Below are 22,059 nucleotides of genomic sequence, written 5' to 3'. Positions count from 1 at the left end.
ATGTATCTTCTATCCACGGTTAGTACAGTGTGTGATTGTAACCTTCATGGACAAAGACATACCTATAAGCTGTGTTTGAGGTCAGGAGGCACTTTAATGCTTTAATACGTGTGGCATTCCCAAGACGTTGTTCTATAAATCTGTGGTCTTTTTGTGATCACATAAGAAAGATGAAAAAGATATTGTTTCGGTATTTCTCCCAAAGTCCTCAACAAAAGTTTGGGACATTTACATCTTCACATCCAGATCTCTGCAGATCAAAAAGTAGCAGTCTGTTGGCTTTCAGGTAGCCTTTGCTTGAAAGAAGAAGAATTTCCCATTCTGATGGTTAATTAATCCCATCTAGCCATCACAGTCTCTTGAATAGAGTTGGATTTTGTTGCAGTAAAATTCAAATAATTTAAGAACAATAATATGTGTGAAAAAATGTAAGACCACTCATCTCACTCTTACACCTGTCGGTTTGAGGAAGAATAATAACTATAATTGTAAAGAATTTAGCCGACAACAACACACTGAGTTTGTTTGCTTTGCACCAAATATGATTACATGCTGCAAGACTGTGCAGGTATCAGAATAACCATTTGGGTAATTAAGTAAAGCACTGTTAACTTTATAAGGTCTGCACTGCTTTATCCTTTAACAGTTTCCAACTCTTTTAAAGAGCCGCATCTTAACAGGACTAACACCATGTAAAACAAAACAAAAAAACTTATATGAAGTAATAACACAACACATGAAAATCAGCCTTTTGGAGTCTGTCTTAGAAGTCTTAGAAGGCAGTATATAAGATGTAACTGTTACAGCTTGCTAGTCAAAAGCATGTTCTCCAAAACCCCACACTGCCACCCTTTGGCATATACCTAAAATATTGTCCCACAGCAAAATGATGTCACAAATATTAATTTACACTCGTTATGAGTCACAGTGTTCTCCGCACACAAAATAAACTGAGCATCAAAAAAGTTTACATCATCTAATGCGGCATTAGTTTTATGTGTGGCACACAAGAAAAGAAAGACAAAGAGTGTAGAACAGAGACCTCTGGTTGGTAAACTTTAATGTTCTCCCTAACCAACACATTATTACAGGATACCTTCAGTGTCTGTACAACAGGTGGCAGTGATGCACCAAAACACATGGATGACGCTACATCCACACCTATCCCTTACTGTACAGACAAATATCTATCATTAAAAAAATATTTATTTGATTTCTGTATGATCTTTTCTCCCTGACCATAACAACCACAACACTGTCTGTCTGTAACAGGTGGGCGATTTAAGGCCCAACTTTAAGGTAGAAAGGATGTGTGTTTATCTTGAGAGGGGCCTGATAACTAAATGCTCTGCATCCCATTCTGCTTTTTCACTATGAACAAAAAAATGTCTACACTCTGAGATCAGAGTACTCTGATAGTGTATTGAGATCATATTGGTATGCTGGGATTGTGTTAAGAATGGCATCTAGCATAAAAATCTGTCAAATCAAATATCTGGGGCTGTGGCAACTTGTGACTAGGGGAGCAGTTAAAAGTAACTCCATCTTTGTTGTTTGTGATAGAATGGTGCCTGAAGATCTGCGATGATGTTTGTGAGAAGCATTTTACATTCAGTTATATATAAAAAAGGGATCCAAAGAGGAGATGCTAATATGTGAAACTATGATCTCTCTTTTTAATCTTTCTTTGTACTCTCTCTGTAACATTTTAGATCAACTGAAGGCTTTTCAGAAAAGCTTTTAGGCCAGCCTGGTGACACTGAATCACAACAGTGCAGCCTAAAAGTTACAAATAGATGGGTTTTAGAGCACTCTGAGAAATGATGAGACATTCTGTTCAAATCACATTAAAATTCACATTAAAAATAATTTAAAACAAACAAACAAAAGAACTCACAAAATAAACTGAGCAACAACAACAACAACAATACACAGCTGCTGATGCCGCATTAATTAAGCGAGAATCAACAACCACACAGGAATCACTGAGTGTGTATTGAAACCTTGCTCTCCACATGACACCCAGGAGAGCAGCTTCGTTTTATACAATTTTTGAAGAGCAATAACATTCACAACCCAACTCACAACACAGCTGCAGTGTTTGCATGTGCATGAACATGAGGCGCAGAGAGCACGGATGGTAAACACTATCAACAGAGACGATGTGGCTGCACCGGCCGCGTTGGTACCATCGCAGATAGATAAAATATTTAAATGTTAGAGAGGATTATTTTAGGAGGAGACCTCACAGCTCCTTGATTTGAAATGAAATCAGCTGATTCGTTGGATGGGGGCGGGTTCAAATACGGGTGGAAGCCATCTTGGACGTTTGCTTGACTCTGACGAGACTCGTTGGTAGTTAGCTAAAGATTGCTCACAAATACCGCTTACGGCACCGGCTATTTCAATAGCTCAAGGTAAACGTCCTTATAATGAATCTGCTTCAATTCACGAATAGATCATTGCTTTAGGTTCAGCTGATATTTCTTGTAGATAACACTAGGCTTTAGTGTTTATTATTTTACCGTCGCTAGCCTTGCTAGGTTGCTAGCAGACCTAGCACGGCAATCTCATTGCAGCTAAAGTTAATGCTGGTTGATGGCGGATAGCCAGTCAGTCTTGTTATTGGGCTGACATTTAAAATGGTCAGATGACTTAATCGTGTAATATTGGCTGGAATAAATGTATATGAATTCGGTATTGTCGTGTTGATTAACGTGAAAAGCTTGAAATTAATGTACCAGAAAGTCATGTCTGTAACTAGCCTACCTACTCTTCCTTCGAGGGTAGATTTTTTTTTTTTTATTAAACGAGTACACTAATCACCGTTGAACCATTAAAGTATGCATCCGGTAGAAATCACATGCAGCACATTCTTATCCAACTGTACACTTAATTTGCCAATGCTCTTAATTTATCAAGGCCGCTTATTCATTGTTTGCGAAGCTAAATAACATTCGCTGTCAGCGCTGTGTCGGCTAACTTTTGACATTAGGCCAGCCGTCAAGTGTTTCTGCTGTCCGTTGGCAAAATGGTGACTTTAAGTCTCACCAAACCCGAGGACTGCATGCTGGGGAGCTGTTATTCCACCGATGTTTCTATTTTGCCATTTCTAACGCTGTCTTGTGTGTTTTAGGTTTGGACAGCCCCGAGGAAGGACACAGCGGCCCAGTTTAGCTAATCAAGATGGCTAGCTGAACTGTCGGCCAATGCTTGAACGCTTGCGAAGCTCTCTTGGAGTATTCCAGATAATGTTGACAAAATTTATCTATGCTAAGCCCTAATTTAATTTCCATGCATAGAAGTCTTATAAAAAACGAGAAGAGGAATTTGTTTCTGGACACTTGATATCACAAAAGACATTGTTGAAGAGTAAATGATTTAGTATTTACCTTTAGTTGATTAAGATTTAAAAAGGCAAGGGCAATTTTTATGTTTGAGTGGACTCACTTCACCTGGAAACTGTTAAAGGTTTCATTGCTGTTGGAATAAAGTTGAGCCAAGTCAACATGAGCACCGCCAGAACGGAGAACCCAGTGATTCTGGGCTTGCCCAACCAGAATGGACAGCTCAGAGGCTCAGTGAAGCCTGCTGGAGCACCAGGTGGAGGTGGAGGAGGGCCGCAGCAGCAGCTTAACCAGATGAAAGGCACAATCAACAATGGAAACTCCCAGCCAGCCCCTACAACAAATGCTGTCATCAAGTAAGTTATTTAATACTAAAATTAAACTATTTTGACTTCTCATTACAACTACTGCTGTCAGTTAAATGTGATACTGCTTGTTAATAATAATTCTGGCCTCCACAGGCCTGGAGATGACTGGAAGAAAAATTTGAAATTGCCCCCAAAGGACATGAGGATGAAAACTTCGGTTGGTAACACGTTTCTTTTGACCTGGAAGCTTATATATCCTATTACTCATTTGTTTTTTTTTTGGGCTGTGAATAAAAATATTCAGTGCTGTGTTTAATAAGTCATTTTTATACAAGCCTACAATCACTGTTATATTAATGTGTTCCACACAAGCTGTCAGTACTCTTCTTCATATACAATCATTCTGTGACAATTACAGGATGTGACTGCAACTAAAGGCAATGAGTTTGAAGATTATTGCCTAAAGAGGGAGCTGCTTATGGGAATCTTTGAGATGGGCTGGGAAAAGCCATCTCCAATCCAGGTATGTTAAGACTGCTTTGATTTGACGGCTGAACAAGAAGGCATGTTTGTGCATAAGGAAGTGCATACTTTGGCACTTACAGAATAGATTGTAGTGCATAAAAGGACAGACGAGTTCTTTGACATTGACACGTGATCAGTGTTAAATGTAGTCAACAGTTTTTAGTTGACTATTAAAGGTTAAATGTAACAGTTAATTCTTCAAACCTGTGAAAATTGCTATTCCTGCAGTATGGCTCAGGAGCATTGTAGTACCTATTAGGTTGTTTAGGTAGTGCCTGTTAGCATGTGTCCTAAAAACTCTGGTGAAACCTCTTGGACATACCGTGATATTTCTTATTACTTAGTGGGTGGACTGACACACAATGTTTGTACATTTGTTGTACCCAGGTTATGCATTTCAGCTTTGATTTCATCAGTTATCTTTTTAAAAAAAAAAAAAAAGATTGCCTTGTTTGTTTTTTGTTTTTTCTGTGGCATTTTTGCCTTTATTGGAAAGTGAAACAATGACAATGGTAAGGAAAGGAAAGTGGGGAGAGACTTGAACCCAGGGACTTTCACTTGGCTATGTGACATGTGGCGCCCATCTCCTCAGTTGTCTTTCTGCACTTTCATGAGTTTAACATCTTTAGTAGCTTGTTTGGCAAATTTGGTTTATTACACTTCATTTATAAGCTTTAGAATCACTCTCGGCTGCACAGAATAAGTTTCAGTTTCTCAGCACTTATCCATCGGAAGGAACGATGTAAACAAAGTATGCTAATGAGTGGTGGCCTATTTCAGAAAGGCAAACTGCAGGGTGGGTGGATGTGTGTATGGGCTGTTAGTAGACAAAGTAAATGGAACTTGAAAAATTAACGTTTTACCTTCCACTCAGAACAATTGTATTACATGTTTGCACTAGAATAAATTAAGTAGATGTGTGATGTGACTGAAGCAAAAAGTATTCTTTGTATTTCTCTTTGTCTGCAGGAGGAGAGCATCCCCATTGCACTGTCAGGAAGAGATATTTTGGCCAGAGCCAAGAATGGCACGGGAAAGAGTGGAGCCTACCTCATTCCCTTACTTGAACGCATTGACCTGAAGAAGGATTGCATACAAGGTGAGAGAGCTCATTTTCAATAAGATTTATTTTTTTATTATAAATGTTGAATTTTAGCTTGCCTCATTTGAAAGTCATTAAGTGAGTTGTTAAAAAAAGAGGGGGGTGAAAATGAAATCAGTATGCCTTTGATAAACCTCGACACATAATGAGCCTTTACTGATGATTTGGTCAAATCAATGATACCAAAAAACAACTGCTTTAGTATTGAAATTTAACTAGAAATGCAAAAGTCATCAACATTTACATTTTTTTTTTTCTAATGCCAATTTTAATATTACTTACTTAGGATAACAGGAGAAACAAACTGTAGTTGTATAAACAGTTGATATATTTTGACATTTGCTGTTCAGTGTTTCCAAAATAAAATGGCAACTATATATACACACTGTAAATTCTGCTCAACGGTGCTGCTGAAATGGTTTACAACATACTCACGTTTAACCAAAAACATTATAAATTGCAAATCACGTGTTACACAATCGTGCTACACATGCGATCCCTAAATGTCAGCTTCTCTTCTAGAGTTTTCTGCTTCAAGAGCACAAAATCAGATCCTCATCCAAATGCATTATTTTGCTCGAGGCTAGGTTTCCTGTTATTGATGGTCTAGTTTGTTTTGCTCCATTTAACATGCAACTACATTTTTATTCTCTTTTCTGAAGACTGTTTTTGACTATGTTATGAATACAACAGTGTCTGATAAAGACATGTAAACATCTTTTTTTGTTGATTCATTGTGTCCTCATAAAAATGAAAGTGGTGGGACAAGGTCTGAGACCATGTTACTGATCGGAGCATGTTTTATTTTAATTTGTTTTTGATGCTTGAAAATGTAGTAGTACCATTGCATTTGATCCTATTCTTAATTACTTGCAAATGTTTAATAAAATGATAATAAATAAGTCTTCTCTTTTTCCAGCTTTGGTCATAGTGCCCACCAGAGAACTGGCTCTGCAAGTAAGCCAAATATGTATCCAGGTCAGCAAACACATGGGTGGTGTGAAGGTCATGGCAACCACAGGTGGAACCAATCTCCGTGATGACATCATGAGACTCGATGAAACGGGTAACCGTTCACACGTAACATCACTTATTACAGTCTTATATTTTATAACACTGCCTATCTTATCTTTTATTTATTTTTATTGGTTTCAGTGTTATTATATGGAAGGTATTTTCCACGAGTAAGATTTAGGAAAACTGGAAATTAATCTAACAATACAACAGTTAGTGAAGACAGTTGACTTGCATTAATGTAATGTGTCCCCCTCCCAGTAAACAACAAATCTTTGAGTTGTACTGGCAAATTTTAACAAACCAACTAAAACTGAAACTCAATCTGTATTAACAAAATTTTGATTTGCAAATTTACAGTTTAGCTTATTTTTTCCATTTAACTAAGGTTTTTTTCCCCTCCTCCCTCAGCTACTCTTCTTGTAAGTTTAGCTTTAGTTAATGCTAAATACTCTTGGTGGGAGTCAACATGATTATTTCACGCTGAAGTCTGTGCAAGTCTGTGCAATCTCCTGCATGGATTTCCTCATACAGTCTGAAATCAGGGGCGATCTGAATCGTCTGCTTTACTGTCTGTCTCAGTGACGATTTTTTTTTTTTTTTTTTTTTTTTTTTTTTTTTTTAAGAAGATGTAAATTGAAATATTCCTGGATCTTTGGTACATCTCTAGTTGAATCCTAAATGTTGCTATTGTATACTATATGATTGCTACCAAAGCTCATTTGATTGGAGTGAATGAAAATCTTCATCTATACTTAAACAAACAAACATGAGTGCATCAAAGGAAGGCATTATAAGCTGCACTGAGATCTGCAAAGGAGAAAAGATGATAAGCACAGTCTGGCTTAATTTTCAAGTTTTTGCCTGATCTTATCTGTAGCCAGTACAAAAAATAGACCCCCGTAAACACACACACACACATTTCGCAGGCAGTCAATGCTGATGTCTGAAATGTTAACTAATGAAAACACATGTATTGATCTGATTACTGTCAAATGCATATTGATTTTTTTGTTAAAGTTGTCAATATAGCTTTTGTTGAACATTCCTCAGCGGCTGAATATCAGCAATATGATAATCGTGATCATTTACCATCATTCCTCCACTGAAATGTGGACACGTAAATTTTGATAACGCTGCCATTCTCAGAAAATGTGGTAGACCTTAATTATTGTTACCTTTTTGCTTTTTATTTTTCAGTACATGTGGTCATTGCCACACCTGGAAGGATTTTAGACCTCATCAAGAAAGGAGTGGCCAAAGTTGGTCAAGTGCAGATGATCGTTCTAGATGAAGTGAGTGAAGCTGTTTACTTTTATTAGACCTTTTTTTCTAAATAAGTGCATTTAGATAATTTGGGTCAGTCAGGTAATGGAGCTAAATGTCCCCCCCCCCCCATCTCCTGTTCAAAAGGCTGACAAGCTCCTGTCTCAGGACTTTGTGGTCATGATGGAGGAGATCCTGGGCTTTTTGCCCAAGCAGAGGCAGATTTTGCTTTATTCTGCAACCTTCCCTCTCAGCGTGCAGAAGTTCATGGTACATTTTGGTTCCTTATTCATGAACTTGTGATTTCAAATAAGCTTTACAATGCTACAACTTGCATTTCAACCTGTATATAATCATTTCTATGTATTTTTGTAGAATTCACACTTGCAGAAACCCTATGAAATCAACCTAATGGAGGAGCTTACACTGAAGGGTGTGACTCAGTATTATGCTTATGTAACTGAAAGGCAAAAAGTCCATTGCCTCAACACCTTGTTTTCCAGGGTGAGTTTTGCCTCTCTGCACGTGTAAATAATAAAAAAAATGTATAAATAGGAAGAGTCTGATGAACATGCAATTGTTTACATATTTATTTGCATCATTTATTTTTAGCTCCAGATCAACCAATCCATAATCTTCTGCAACTCGTCTCAGAGAGTGGAGCTCCTTGCCAAGAAGATCTCCCAGCTTGGATATTCATGTTTCTACATTCATGCAAAGATGAGACAGGTCAGCTTAAAGTACTGCCCCAGAAAAGCTTGTTCACCAAAATGCACAATTGATTTTTGCAAGAACTGCTGTTCACTCCAACATCCTGTTTATGGAGAGTTGGCACTGCCAGTCCCCAGACTGACTACATGATAAAAAAATAGAACTGTTAACACTTGGGTTGCTGCACAAACAGGTTTTCCACTGCTTTACTTGTCATTTGTTTTTGCATGTTATGAATACCTGAGATGACAGCTTAGTTACTGACTCAGCATATGTGCTTATACCTCACCTAACATGGTTTACATCAGTTGTGGACAAGTGTTATGAGAGTAAAAAGGCATGCATTATCTCTATGTAATTTATCCTTATGTAATTAAATGATGCTCTGAAGTGAATAAATCTGCTTCTAAATGCATTTTTAAAAAAAATCGTTTTCCAGGAACATCGTAACCGTGTATTCCACGACTTCAGAAATGGCCTGTGCCGGAATCTAGTCTGCACTGGTAAGTGAAAGAAACGTGTGTACAACTGCCGCATTTTACCAGTAGGAGTTGAAAGAAACTGAGAGAGGATTTTTATTACTGCTATTAGTAGTAGTAGTAGTTTTTGATGGTGAAACTGAGCTGTTCTATTGTGTACATCTCTAGTTTGTTTTTGCTTTTGTTTTTTTGTAGTGACTGATTTGCGCAAGCCTATTTTCTTTAATGTTCTATCCTGCGTGGTTTGATCTTTATTACTTTCCCCCTCTAGACCTCTTCACAAGAGGAATCGACATTCAAGCTGTGAATGTTGTGATCAATTTTGATTTTCCTAAGCTGGGAGAAACGTACCTTCATCGCATCGGTAGATCTGGTAAGGGCCGTGACTCGGACTGTTTTCATCCTTTTTGCTTTAACTGTTTCACTCTTGTCTGCAATATAAATGCATTTTATGCAGCAAAAAATGCTAAAGCAATTATTTAAGCTCTTGACTACCATAATTTCCAGGCCGCTTCGGACACCTGGGTCTAGCTATCAACCTCATCACGTATGACGATCGCTTCAACCTGAAAGGGATTGAGGAACAGCTTGGAACAGAAATAAAGCCCATCCCTGGCATCATTGACAAGAGCCTATACGTGGCAGAGTACCACAGTGAGAGTGGCGAAGAAGTCAAGCCATGAGCCAGTGAGTACACAGATATGCGACCAGCTGGTTTATAGATGGTCGGAAGATAATTTATCTCCTGTGATTTAATCTTTTTCATCCTGCCGGTTCGAATAAGTTTTACAAACGAGCTGATGGATATGAGCTGTTGCAGAGCTAGTGCTTTGCTGCTTGGTATGCTGGATACTTCGGCACCTTGCTGACACAACTAAATACAATTTAGCCATGATTACTGTCATTACCTGGACTGTGCTTTTCTTGCTGCTCTTAGTGAACATATATCCAGTGAGGCAAGTCTGTTACTTTTATTTTTAAAGATGGCAAAAGAAATCTACAAAGGTTTTTCAATGTAATATAGTGTGTATATTTGCAGTGTGAAAAATGGTGTGTATTCAAATGGTCAATTTTGCTACGTCACTGCTGTTATGCAGAGTATCAGCGTGTTGGCCATAATCGCAGTCGAATTCTCTAAATACTAAAAAGATACTTCAGTGCTTCCTTTATCACCTCCTTCAGCAGAGGACACATTGAAACGATCACTGAAACAGCAGAGCAGATCATGTGAGTGTTCAGAAGTGTTTTCTGTTTGCTGCTGCTTCAACAGGCGGTTAAAGCCACATGTGAACTATGAACATTAATATTGCTGTAATAAAAGCCTATCGAGCTGATGCCATGATTTTTTTTTTTGTTTTTTTTTAAATGCACCAAAGAATTACATAAGTTCTATAAATCATGAGCTGTAGCCGTTGTTTCATTGCCAACATTTTAGGGTTTTTTTCCCCCTTGGTCAGCTGGGACAAGTTACATTGAACATTCAGATAGGAATATATTGGTTAGGAATGAGATGCACGTCTTAGTCCCAAGTTTATGTGCTGTTGTCTTAATTCCTTATAAATTCTGCTTCAAACCTTGCTATGATCTTACAAAGTTTCTGAGATCAAGGAAAAATAGCTAGAAAAAAGGACAAGGAGGCTTTTTTTTTTTTTTTTTTTTCCCCTCCCCCCATCCATCCATCCATCTTCATCCGCTTTATCCGAGGCCGGGTCGCGGGGGCAGCAGCCTAAGCAAAGAGGCCCAGACCTCCCTCTCCCCAGCCACCTCCTCCAGCTTATCCGGGGAACACCAAGGCGTTCCCAGGCCAGCCGAGAGATATAATCTCTCCAGCGTGTCCTGGGTCTGCCCCGGGACCTCCTCCCGGTGGGACATGCCTGGAACACCTCACCCAGGAGGCGCCCAGGGGGCATCCTTGTCAGATGCCCGAACTACCTCAGCTGGCTCCTTTCGATGTGGAGCAGCAGCTGCTCTACTCTGAGCCCCTCCCGGATGGCCGAACTTCTCACCCTATCGCTAAGGGAGAGGCCAGCCACCCTTCGGAGGAAGCTCATTTCTGCTGCTTGTATCCGCGATCTCGTTCTTTCGGTCACTACCCACAGCTCGTGGCCATTTATTTTTTATTTTTTTATTTATTTATTTATTTTTTTGGTACAGTGTTTCCAGGTAACAGAAGATGAAATGTCTTTACCATCCTTAATATATCCTTGTAGAAGTTGGATATCTGCTAATGACCCCTGAGTTGATACATTTATACAGGTTGCTTCCAGCAAATCTGTCTTGATTTTGATGATAAGAATTATTTAGGCATTTCAATCATGGTGTCAGGAATGTCCTCGTGCATGTACAGAGAAATCATACCCTAGTTTCACTCTGAAACATTATAACCCAAATGGTCATCTGATCTATGAAAAATCAGCCGGTTTGTTAACAAAGATAAAAGAAAAAAAGACCACTACACTGTAACTCCAATGTAAATCAAGAACTTCGGTAATGTGTAGAATAGTTTTTATCTGAGTGTTGTTAGTGGGGGTTTTGTTGAACAGTCTGGTCTAATGTGATATTTTTTTTTTTTCCCTTCTCCTTTTTCTAGAGACCAGTCCATCCTCCACTCCCCTCTGTATTCTACTTCATCCCCCACATCTTTGGATTTTTTTTTTTTTAAATGTACAGTTGCTGTATGTCTTCCTTTTTTGGATGCCACCATTAGGAATGCGTGCTTTGATGGATGTGTTATTGGAAGAACTCATCTGCCTTTTCAAGGCTCTTTGCTGCACCACCACACCCTGAAGACATGGGCACCACGAGGAAAGAATGGGACCAAGTCAGAAAAGTTATCAGTGCACATTGTGATGATTCATATCCACCACTGACACAAAGCCAGCACCAACAGAGAGCGATAGGACACCCTCCATTCTCCACTTTTAAGTTCGGAAGTTTTATCCAATTAATATCAAGTGCCTTAAACAGTTCAGCTTGTTCTAAAGTAATAACCCCTCATTATCGGTCATCTCTCTCCACTCCACGCTACATATTTCTGTTCACCTAATTGAAAATTTGTTACACTAATTTAATGTCTGACAAAATAGGTGAATTCATACCCGTCTTTGGTTGGGTCATCCATTCACAGCAACTGGAGATGATTGGAGGCAGACTGGTCTGAATTATCTTCTTGCTGGCTAAGCTGAACTTGAGTCTGGCTGATAAATGAGGACAAACTTGGATTTCCATGGACAGAGATGCTGGATTTTTTTGTTTTTGTTTTTTCCCTTTCTCCAAGATGCAGCCAGACTGTCAGTCATTGGTGAAAAAAAACTTGTGCTTCTGAGAGACCCAAACTCTTTCCTCTGTCTTCAGCATCAGAACACTAAAAATAATTAAGCAGCCTTGCAACGCCATGAGTCATGAGGATTCCTATTTTGGTGGAGTTTATTTGGAGCGAATGCCTGACGCGTATTTTTATTTTTTCTCCCTCATTTCTTCTTCGGTCTGTCTTTTGTCGTCCTGTGTTTCACCTTCCTGTGGGTGGCCATACTTAATTCTGTGAGACGTGCAGCCAGCGTTTGGGGTGCACCTTACACTTTGTGTATATACCTTCATTTTAAGATTGTTTTAAACAAGTTAAAAAGGCTGCCTGACAAACTGAAAAGCCATCCGCCCCTTCCCTCTTGTTAGCACTGGAGATGGTTTCCCGAACTGCCAGTTTGTTTGATCTGCAATATTGGCCTGTGAATTTATTTATAATTTTAGAAATTGCAGAATTTACCGGAATCTAAAACATTTAAATGGCGTAGTTCATGAAATGTTTTTAGAGACAGTTATTGCTGAAAATCTTTTTAGCCCATGCATATTTGTTGGAATGTTTCTTCAAAGATGCACTTAACTGTTTAAATTGTTGCCCTTGTTCTTTTGCTTCCAGTGTTAACAAGTGCGAGTCTTGACAGATGGCTTTCTGAAGCTTGTGCATTTGAGTAATGAAGTCTTTGTCACCAGCCTTGACTTGTGAAACTCTTGAAACACTCTTAAGATCTCTTATACTGAGTGCTGGTGTTGGAAAAGAAAATATTCTATTACTTACTACTCGCTGCAGTGCAGCTGAATTGGCAGATAATTTGTTTTGTGGCGACGGTATTAGCTGTTACGTTGATTTATGCCCTGTTTAAGCACAGCTACATTACTTCCTAATATTGAGGGAGGGGCAGGAAGTCCCCCTCCTTCTGCAGAATGTTGGCCGACTGCATCAAAACGAACCATCTGAAATCCATCTAAAATGTAGCAGGAACAAATTCTGTGCTTTGCAAGTTGGCTGGCTTTTGTGAAACCAGCTAACAAAAGATACTTTAAAAACAAACATGAGCAAGTTGATCAGCACTTAAAACACAGATGGTTCATGCAGCTACACTTACTGCACTACTTTTTACACACTAGATACCCACTTGGGAGTAAAGTGCATGCTAGTGCAGGGAGGGGGAATGAACAAGATGGGTTAGAAAATTACTTTATGTCAGACTGCTTGTTTAAGACATAACTTGGGCATCCCAGCCTGCTGAGTTCATGGCTAATTTCTCTGCCCTTTATTGCTTTATGTTTTGGGTTTTGGGGCTTTACCTCTGCATTTTATATGCAATGTGACAACCTTACATTTGCATTGAGGTCCTCTGATCACTTTGTTCAGCTGAAACCTTTTTGTAACTGAGGTGTTCCCTTTAATATGGCGAGATGCTCTCTTAACTGTTTTAACCAATGGGAAGTATTGCTCATTTAATTTAAGCTCATTTCAAAAGACAAGTGTAGCAGAGATGATTAGTTACCCGTGTATTTCTCATTGGTTAGACTCTGATCCCTGTTCTCACACTTCTGCTGTTGTCCCAGAAATACTTGCACATCTAAACTGATAATTAGGCTGTTTGTTTTTTGGGGGGGTGGGGGGAATTTTTCTCGTTTAAAGTCAAAATTAAATTTGAGCATTAGTGGAGTCGACAGGGATCTGTTTGTGCAGGCACTTGGCAGCTGTCTGTTTCTTATCAGCCCACTGGCAGTAATTGACGCAGCAAAATGCTTTGAGGCTAAAATTGACGACCCTTCGAGGTTCAGCGTATGGCTGCCTTCATGTGGGAGCTAGTTTTACTGCTAGTGGCTGTCATGGAGAACCTTAACGACTGAGACAAGAGCATCTTTCCCCAGATTGGGCATCTAATTGGTTAATAAAATTGTCTCTTTTGTTAAGGTCTTTTTTTTTTTCTTTTTTAAATTTGGGAGGAGGTTGAATTGGTGCGCCTGCTGCCCTGATGCATAAGTTCGTCCTCTTGATTGTTGTGACACATTAATAACACAACTTTTGTGTACAATTTGGCCGTCCCATCTCTCAACTGTCAAGAGACGATAGGAGTCCTTTTTAGGATTTCTTTCTGAATTTATGCATCAGTAAAATATGTGGGGTGGGGCCTGTGGGTACTTCAGAAACAGGATATCTAAAGATCCAAAGTTTAGGTAATGGGTACGAAAAGGTTTGAGTTACCCCGCTTTTTTCTTTTCAAAATGAAATGTTCAATGGAGTACACGTTTCATGAAAAAGGCTCCAAATTTAAGTGAAATTTTCTTTATTTTGAATTTGGTTGCTTAATTGGCAGATTTTTCAGTGATGCAAGATGTCATAAATATTACTGGATTGGATTAAAAGTTGTGTTCAATAAAGCTCACTGAAATTTATTGTCTGAAGTGGTTTTTTTTTTTAAAATATATATTCTTTGTTTTTTTTCCTCCAAATATATTGCAAATTGAACTTGGACACTGCTGCTCACCTGACTAATGAGTCTTTCAAAGCTTGGCGCCACTAATGTAGCAGGCAGCTGTCCTCTTCAGATCTTGTGTCTTTATATAAACTTTGACCTGGAGGCATTTCTCTTATGACAGTTCTCTTATAGCACTCTTGCTTGTACTTTGGCGTCACTTGACTTTACAGCTGAACATGAGCAACTTGAAAGCGTTGTGCTTCTTGTCTTTGGCTCTCTTTGCTAGCGTAAAGGGAGATGTTCCTCCACCATGTGACAGGTATGGATTATATTAATATATACTTTTAAATACAACTTCTGTGGTGGTGTTTGGTTTTTTTTTTTTTTGGGGTGGGGGGGGGGTCTTGTGTGTAAGGGGACATGAAAGTCTCCATGATACAAGAGATTTGTCATTTCCTGGTCTAGGAAAAGAACTAGAGGAACCTTGGGTCAATCCTAAATCGACAAATTTGATTTAAAATGATGCCAAATTACTGCAGTGATTGAAATCTAAACTACTGAAAGGTCTCTGCTTAATGGCTTGCTGCGTTTCATCTGGGCAGTGATGACACGACTACAGACTAGGGTTGCAAACTGTCCCGTTTTAGCCGACGTGTCCTCTGTAATTAAAAAAAAAAAAAAAATTGGTTTGGCCCGTTACTCTACCTTAAGCGTTACATATATTGACTATTACCTGCAATGTTGCATACGGTGCATCTTTACGCTATGCCCAGTCGGTTGTGCATTGTCCTTCCACCAGAACGTCGCTTATTTGATAGGTTGCCAACTTTTTAACTTGCTACAGATGGCTGTTTGACAGGTTTAAAGTGTTGGGGTTTTTTTTTTTGTTTTTTTTGTTTTTTTGGAAGGGGGGGGGGTGCAACCACACTAAGCTGTAGGCTTACCTTTCCCCTCTCCATGATATATTTATATTTTATTGATTTACTGCTTCCCCGCAGGACTTTGATAGCAACTGAGTGTATTGCTCTAATACAGACATGACCTTCATGATACAGTTAATAATTTATACCCCTTTTATTTCAGTGAAATATACTGCACCGGGCCCATCTTGCACCAGGTCCAAGAAGCAAAACTGTTTGACGATGATAAGCATTTTGTTGACATGAAGCTGAGGTCGGCTCCTGGTAAGTCGGTCTGGTTTTAAAATAAATAAAAGAAATTCAAGGCTCTGAATCATGTGCTTTCCTGCGTTGCTTCTCTCTCCCTGCAGATGATGTTTTGTCGGCCTTTCGCAATCTTTCAAGCAAGTTTCCAAATACAACCATCCCGCCTGTGAAACTGGAGGAGTTTCTCAATACAAGCTTTGATCAACCAGGGACAGAGTTTGAGTCATGGGCTCCGCCGGACTGGCATGAGAAGTGAGATCCAGTGTTTGTTTGCTGCTGAGATTATACTGTGTTTTTAACTGTACCCACATGACATGACTGATTTGCAGGCCAAACTTCCTGAGTGGGATAGCAGATGATAAACTACGCGAGTGGGCAGAAAAGATCCATGGTCTGTGGAAATCTCTTGGCAGAAAGGTGATGAGTAGCAAACTAACACAACTTTAATATCCAACCAACCTTCCTCACAAATTTTATGCTTTTGTTTTATCAGTGTTTTTTTTTTTTTTTTTTTTTTTCTTTTCAGTTTCTTCTTGAGTTTTAGGAAATATTGATGCACTATTTCCTCTAGTTTTGTTTTGCTGTTGGATCCACCACTAACCTACGCTTCAGTCCAAACATTTTAAATTAAATATGATTTCCCATCCAGATCCATTCTGATGTTAAAGATCACCCAGAGCTCTACTCTCAGATTTACACCCCACATCCCGTTGTTGTGCCAGGGGGACGCTTCAGGGAGCTCTACTATTGGTGAGTGAACAATGAAGCCTTTCACCAAGCTGTCTGACAGCTGTGGTAGAGTATCACAAGGTCAGAGAGAAAAGAGATCACAGGAAGTCCCAGACAGGGGTCTATGCTGATAGCCCACCTACGTGCCATACCCAGAAAGTGATGCGAGTCTCTGTGTCCAACAGGGACTCCTACTGGGTCATCAACGGGCTCCTGCTGTCAGAGATGACAGATACAGCCCATGGAATGATCCAAAACTTCCTCTACCTTGTCAACAGGTAAGCCTTTAAAACGTCTTTCATCATTCAGAGCACTTAAAAACATGTCCACCTCGCTGCAGGTAGTGTACCGTGCAAATTTTCAATAATAAGTCATTTAGTAACCCAAGTTGTGCACTTTGGAAATGGAGCTCTCAGGGGATATTCAAGATTTGTGGAATAAAAGATTTTTTTCCCTCCTACAGATATGGCTTTGTTCCAAATGGTGGGCGGATTTACTATGAAAGGCGCAGTCAGCCTCCATTCCTCACTCTAATGGTGGAGAGCTACTATCAAGCAACCAAGGATAAAGAGTTCCTCAGGTGATATTTAGCCCCAGCTGACGTCCTGCCAGACACATTATCATTCTTTAGCTGCCTTCTGCCTCTTTCAGCATATTAAACATCAGCACCTCCGTGCTCGTGCCTCTCTGTGCCTCCGGTGTTTTGTTGTTCCTACCATACTTAATTAGAATGTGACACTTTAAGTTTTGTGTTTAAGGATATTAAGCAATGTGAAAGTACTGTGAATTAAAAAGCACCTCCTGCTGTCTTTACAATCGGTTTAGAGCGGCTTTACCAGTTCTGGAGGTGGAGTACCAATTCTGGATGGAGAACCGTTCTGTGGATCTAGAATTAAATGGGAAGCAGCATGTACTGAACCGGTATTATGTAGAGGTGGGCTTGCCCAGGTATGTTTAAAGGAAGTTTACCTGGTATAAATAACAAATGGATATTTAGGTTGTGGGACTATACTCCATGTCCTCACCTACAACAACCATGTCTGTCTTTCTAGGCCTGAATCTTATCTGGACGATCTGGAATTAGCTGAGGGACTCACTGATGGTAATGGCCTATTAGTGTTCATGGGATGTATTGCACTCTGATGGTCATTTTATTCCAGTTGAGAAAGTGGGAAAAGGGATAATATTATATTCTCAGAGACTCGAGGATCATCTGTGCAAAACAAATTTGCTCTGAAAGTACCCGAGTAATGAATATTTAATGTTAAAACCCATTCATTCACTGAACAACTTTACCACACTTAAAAGAGAACCTGTTTGAAGGGAAAATACTGGAGCTGTATATTTAAGTTGCTTTCTCCTCCTTTGACAAGTTTTTTTTTTTTTTAATCACCAAAGCTTCTGACAAAAGTGCTAGAAAACAAACATGGCTCAACATGAGGCTGCATATTTAACGAGTAAGTACCACAGTTTAGATGCTGATTTGTTGTGGCTCTACTAGTGTTTTCTTTTTCTTTCCCTCAGGCAAGAAAGAGCAGCTGTGGATGGATCTGAAAACGGGTGCAGAGTCTGGTTGGGACTTTACTTCCCGCTGGTATATAGCTGATGGCAGCGACAACAGTGGCACCCTGAGAGACACGCGCACCAGTCAGATCCTGCCCGCTGACCTCAACGCTTTGCTGTGCCGCAATGAGAAAACTCTTGCGTCGTTTCATCGGCTGCTCGGTGAGCCTTTTTAACCTTGAAACTAACTTGTGCGTGGCTTTTTAATTCCTAACTGGTGTTACATAACGGTGATGTGTTACTTCCTGACAGGTGATAGTGACTCAGCTGCAGTATACGACCAGGCTGCAGCGAGGAGGCTGGAGGCGATAGAGTCTGTGCTTTGGGATGCTGAGAGGGGAGCCTGGTTTGACTACAACCTGATGACGCGCTCCAAAAACTTTGAGTTTTATCCCTCCAACCTGGGACCAATTTGGGCACAGTGCTATTCTCAGCCTGAGATGGGAGAGAAGGCGGTACAGTATCTGAAGGTTGGTTGATATTTTCCTGGAAGAATAGATCATTTTGCCTGTTTTGTTCATCAAAACTAGAAAAGATACACATTTACCTCAAATTAGTTTCCACAAGAAACTGAAACTATTAGCCCTTGAATAATTTTGTTGTTGCTGTTATCAAAGAACTGACATATAAAACCAGAAAGAATTGTTTTTATATGACCCCATCATGCCATTTGTGTGAAAGACCCCTTTAAAATATATTTATCCCATTACATTTGTAAAAATGTCAAGCAGATGTCCAACATGACTAGTCCCCTCCTCTGATGGCAAACTGAGCATTTAAATACTCGGCTCATGAGCTTCTTGACAGTCGCTGAGGGAGCAGAGACATTTAGATTTTTAGCCATGAACTCTTTTTCAGAAGCCAACTCCCAGCAGGATGCAACGTGCTTTTATAAATCATGCTCAGCCACACCAGCAGATGGCACAAACGCACTACAGAGCTTTCATCTATGCACACTCTTGCTTTGTAATGTCTGTGCAGGGGAGTGGAGCTCTCCAGTTTCCCAATGGAGTTCCAACATCACTGAAAGAGTCTGGGCAGCAGTGGGACTATCCTAATGCGTGGCCACCTCTGCAGCACATGCTTATCGATGGTAGGTACCATGAACTTCACCTGCCAACCCACAGTGATGATTCAGCACTTAACAGAACATCCTGTTCTATTGTCAGTGGGTAATTCTTTCTTAAAATGAACAGCAAATTCTAAACATAGGCTCAGCTCTGCACAGTGGATTTCTACAATACAGTTTCTAGGACTATTGATTATCTGTAACCGATAAAACATTCTCATCAGGTCTGCTCAGCGGCTCATCTGTAGCTTTGGATTATAAGTGTCCTCAGCTGATTTAGGCAATTTTCAGTAAACAGTTGAACACATGGCAAAGGTGTGCCATCCAAATGGTCCAATTAGACCTGGAGGATGACCTTGGAAAGTGTGCAAACTGCAGTATAGGGTGGCTTGGGTTTTTTTTTTTTTTTCCTGTTTTTTGGAGGGGATGGGGAGGAAGACACATTGTGCTAAAAGTGGTTAAAAATGATTCATGTCATTAGAGGTGTCTGTGCTGTTAAACTCATCCAAGCTAGAGGTCTGAGTCATCCTTAGTTTTACCGTCTTCTTGCCTTCCATACCACACTGAAGCGAGATGGCTGAACTGAGAAGCCTGACCCGTGTCTGATTTATGATAGCGGCGTTTCTTTGTGAAGACTGAATTTGGAAAAACTGAGATCTGTTGTTAAAATTACACCTATTTTTCTTAAGACCAGTTTCATAATGTACTAGTATTTCTTAGACAAGGAGGAAAAAAATTGAGGTGTTTGTTTTTTTTTTTATGACTTATTGTGCAGTGGCTTTAGTGATCGAGCCTCCTTGAGAACAAACGGTGTTGGTAATAGAAATAATAATGGCTGCTTGTAGCCTGTTGACTAAATTCAGTGCAATAAACGTTTGGTTATAATTGAGTGTTTTTATGCACATCAGACACGGTGTGCAAAATGTCCTTCCTTTGGGTCTCTCTCTGTCATTCATATATGTATTTATATGTGTATATATACGTCTTTATCACCTGAAATGCTTTCTCGGCAGCATTGAAATCAGGTGTCTGATGGGACCGGTAAAGACAGCTGCACTACTGGGTTATAAACCTTTCCTTGGTTTGTCTACTCCCTTTAATTGTTGGCATTACTGTTGAATTACCTCAGTGCATTAATTAAACAAAAACAAAGCCATGTATAACCAATCATCAAGGGGGATAATGGTATAAAAGTGACACTGTATTTTACTTTCCCCTGCTAATTCTAGTAAAAATCCCACCTGAGATGCAAACAATGTCCAAAAGATGGTACTAAAGTCAACACATCCCATGTGGCTTAATCATAAAAAGGCTCATTTAGAAGTGAGGCCTGATTCATAGTATCGAATCTGAATATGCTGTTTACCTCCAGAATATTAGTGTGCATGTAAATGTAGCTATCGTTTAATTCGACATTAGCTGGCAACATAAAGATGAAACATTACAAACATTTAACAGATTTCTGCTTTGAGCAGCTTAAATAGTTTTTAAATGTTTTAAAAACCCAGGTTTTTCCAAGCTACCTTCAGAGGATGCTAAAAAACTCGCATTCGAGTTGGCCCAGCGCTGGATCAAGACAAACTGGCTGGCATACATTAAGTATGAAGCCATGTTTGAAAAGGTGAGTTTTTGAAGGCTTCAGCACTTTGGAGCTCGTGTTGCAGTGTGATAACACAGCTGGCTCAGAATGTGCAATTTTCTTCCTCCTGACAGTACGATGTGAACGGAGATGGAAAACCTGGTGGTGGAGGAGAATATGAAGTTCAGGTATTTCCCTTTCATGTGTTGACAGTGTAAAACTAATGTGCTTATAGTCACGCAAGTCTTTCTAATTCCATGCAAAGCCCAGAAAATTCCTCTTCTCTCCTGTTTAACTTGAACACATTTACATGCTCATGCACACACTCTCACTCCTCCTCTTCTTTGTAACATTGTTTTGATAGAAAATCGTTGTCATCCAGTTTTACTTTAGTTTATGAGATGGGAATACTAAGAAAACCAATGGCTGCATTTCCTGTATTTATTCTGTTGTAGTTTGCTGGTTTAGTGAATATATAAATACCCCTCATGCTGTGCTGTGTTGCCCTGTTCTGCAGCTGGGGTTTGGTTGGACCAATGGCGTGGCGCTGCAGCTCCTAGACCAATATGGGGCGACTCTCACCTCAGGAGGGAGACGTGTCTGATCTGGCCTCCTGCTGCCCCTGGTCATCTTAGCTAGGATCATGCTTGAGTGAGTCGGAGGTGTCAGAAGGACCCGTTGGATTTTTATTATTCCTGGTTTCACTCCTGCTACTGACAGACTTTAAACGCAAATTGACAATGAGACTTAAGCGCATATTGCACGCCTTCTAGACATTTTACAATCCTGATAACTTGCAAGGAACCAGCTATGATTTATTGTAACTAAGGATTACGTTGCTGAATATTTTAGTATGTAACCTCAGAGCTAAGTGATGCATGGTGTTATCAGAAGCCGCAGAACATTTTGGCATTTCTGGCCTCTCTCCAGCGATGCAGGCTGTTGCTCGCTGCTGCTTAGATTACAACATTAACTTGTCCTAGATATTGAACTGACATTACAAACGGCTTTTTCACCTAATTCAGTTATAGAGTTTATTGCTGTACTGTAGCTCAACTCCCACAGAGCCCCTTTATTTGCATGTAAACTGAAGTTGGAATGGAAATGAGTCCATGTGAGAAATAAAATGTGGTCTGCTTGCACTAAATATTTTTAAACCATCACAATTCTTTTTTTTTTTTTTTTTTTTTTTTTAATATACAAGGCACCCGATAAATGTTAGATGACAGTTTTAATATATGAAATTATAAATGCATGATTGGGGGGCTAAATGTTGGGTTTTTTTGTTTTAACCCTGGTGCATTTAAAAGGCATGGGAACACGAGAATGCATCGCTAACAATGCGAGCTACTATTTAGAGAACTAATTAAATGTCTCTTGCAGTGGGGAAAAAACCCAATGGTCTGTTAATTGTTTCTTTAATATGACAATCTAAAAGAATGCACTTTTCCTTTGTTTTCGGAACTGTTTTG

General features: G+C 39.6%; 2 protein-coding genes across 2 annotated transcripts; both read left to right on the top strand.

The window, feature by feature from the left end:
• The first annotated feature begins 2,269 nt into the window (after nucleotides 1-2,269).
• On the top strand, nucleotides 2,270-14,458 carry ddx6 (DEAD (Asp-Glu-Ala-Asp) box helicase 6). The gene is made up of 14 exons (XM_004560496.6): nucleotides 2,270-2,417; nucleotides 3,137-3,703; nucleotides 3,809-3,872; nucleotides 4,074-4,178; nucleotides 5,150-5,279; nucleotides 6,202-6,348; nucleotides 7,497-7,591; nucleotides 7,710-7,832; nucleotides 7,938-8,066; nucleotides 8,175-8,291; nucleotides 8,713-8,776; nucleotides 9,024-9,125; nucleotides 9,260-9,439; nucleotides 11,343-14,458. Exons 2-13 carry the CDS (start codon nucleotides 3,510-3,512, stop codon nucleotides 9,433-9,435), a joined length of 1,446 nt encoding a protein of 481 aa, XP_004560553.1. The 5' UTR covers nucleotides 2,270-2,417; nucleotides 3,137-3,509; the 3' UTR covers nucleotides 9,436-9,439; nucleotides 11,343-14,458.
• An 83-nt stretch (nucleotides 14,459-14,541) lies between these two features.
• treh (trehalase (brush-border membrane glycoprotein)) lies at nucleotides 14,542-21,734 on the top strand. Its single transcript, XM_014410099.3, is given in 16 exon segments — nucleotides 14,542-14,800; nucleotides 15,565-15,665; nucleotides 15,752-15,899; nucleotides 15,977-16,064; nucleotides 16,297-16,397; nucleotides 16,562-16,654; nucleotides 16,840-16,956; nucleotides 17,202-17,324; nucleotides 17,429-17,478; nucleotides 17,901-18,101; nucleotides 18,192-18,409; nucleotides 18,921-19,032; nucleotides 20,517-20,629; nucleotides 20,722-20,775; nucleotides 21,105-21,157; nucleotides 21,159-21,734. Coding segments are annotated over 16 exon segments (1,719 nt in total). The 5' UTR covers nucleotides 14,542-14,717; the 3' UTR covers nucleotides 21,223-21,734.
• Nucleotides 21,735-22,059: the final 325 nt, after the last annotated feature.

The sequence above is a fragment of the Maylandia zebra genome, linkage group LG14 (genome assembly GCF_041146795.1).
Source record: "Maylandia zebra isolate NMK-2024a linkage group LG14, Mzebra_GT3a, whole genome shotgun sequence".
Lineage (NCBI taxonomy): Eukaryota > Metazoa > Chordata > Actinopteri > Cichliformes > Cichlidae > Maylandia > Maylandia zebra.
Note: the sequence above shows the minus strand (reverse complement) of the source record. Positions and strands in the feature narration are given on the sequence as shown.

Bases quoted from the DNA above. Each gene is read 5' to 3' on its own strand.
- ddx6 (XM_004560496.6), top strand. From the start codon at position 3,510: ATGAGCACCGCCAGAACGGAGAACCCAGTGATTCTGGGCTTGCCCAAC. The intron at 3,704-3,808 runs GTAAGTTATTTA...TGGCCTCCACAG, and splicing joins ACAACAAATGCTGTCATCAA to GCCTGGAGATGACTGGAAGA. The intron at 7,833-7,937 runs GTACATTTTGGT...GTATTTTTGTAG, and splicing joins TCAGCGTGCAGAAGTTCATG to AATTCACACTTGCAGAAACC.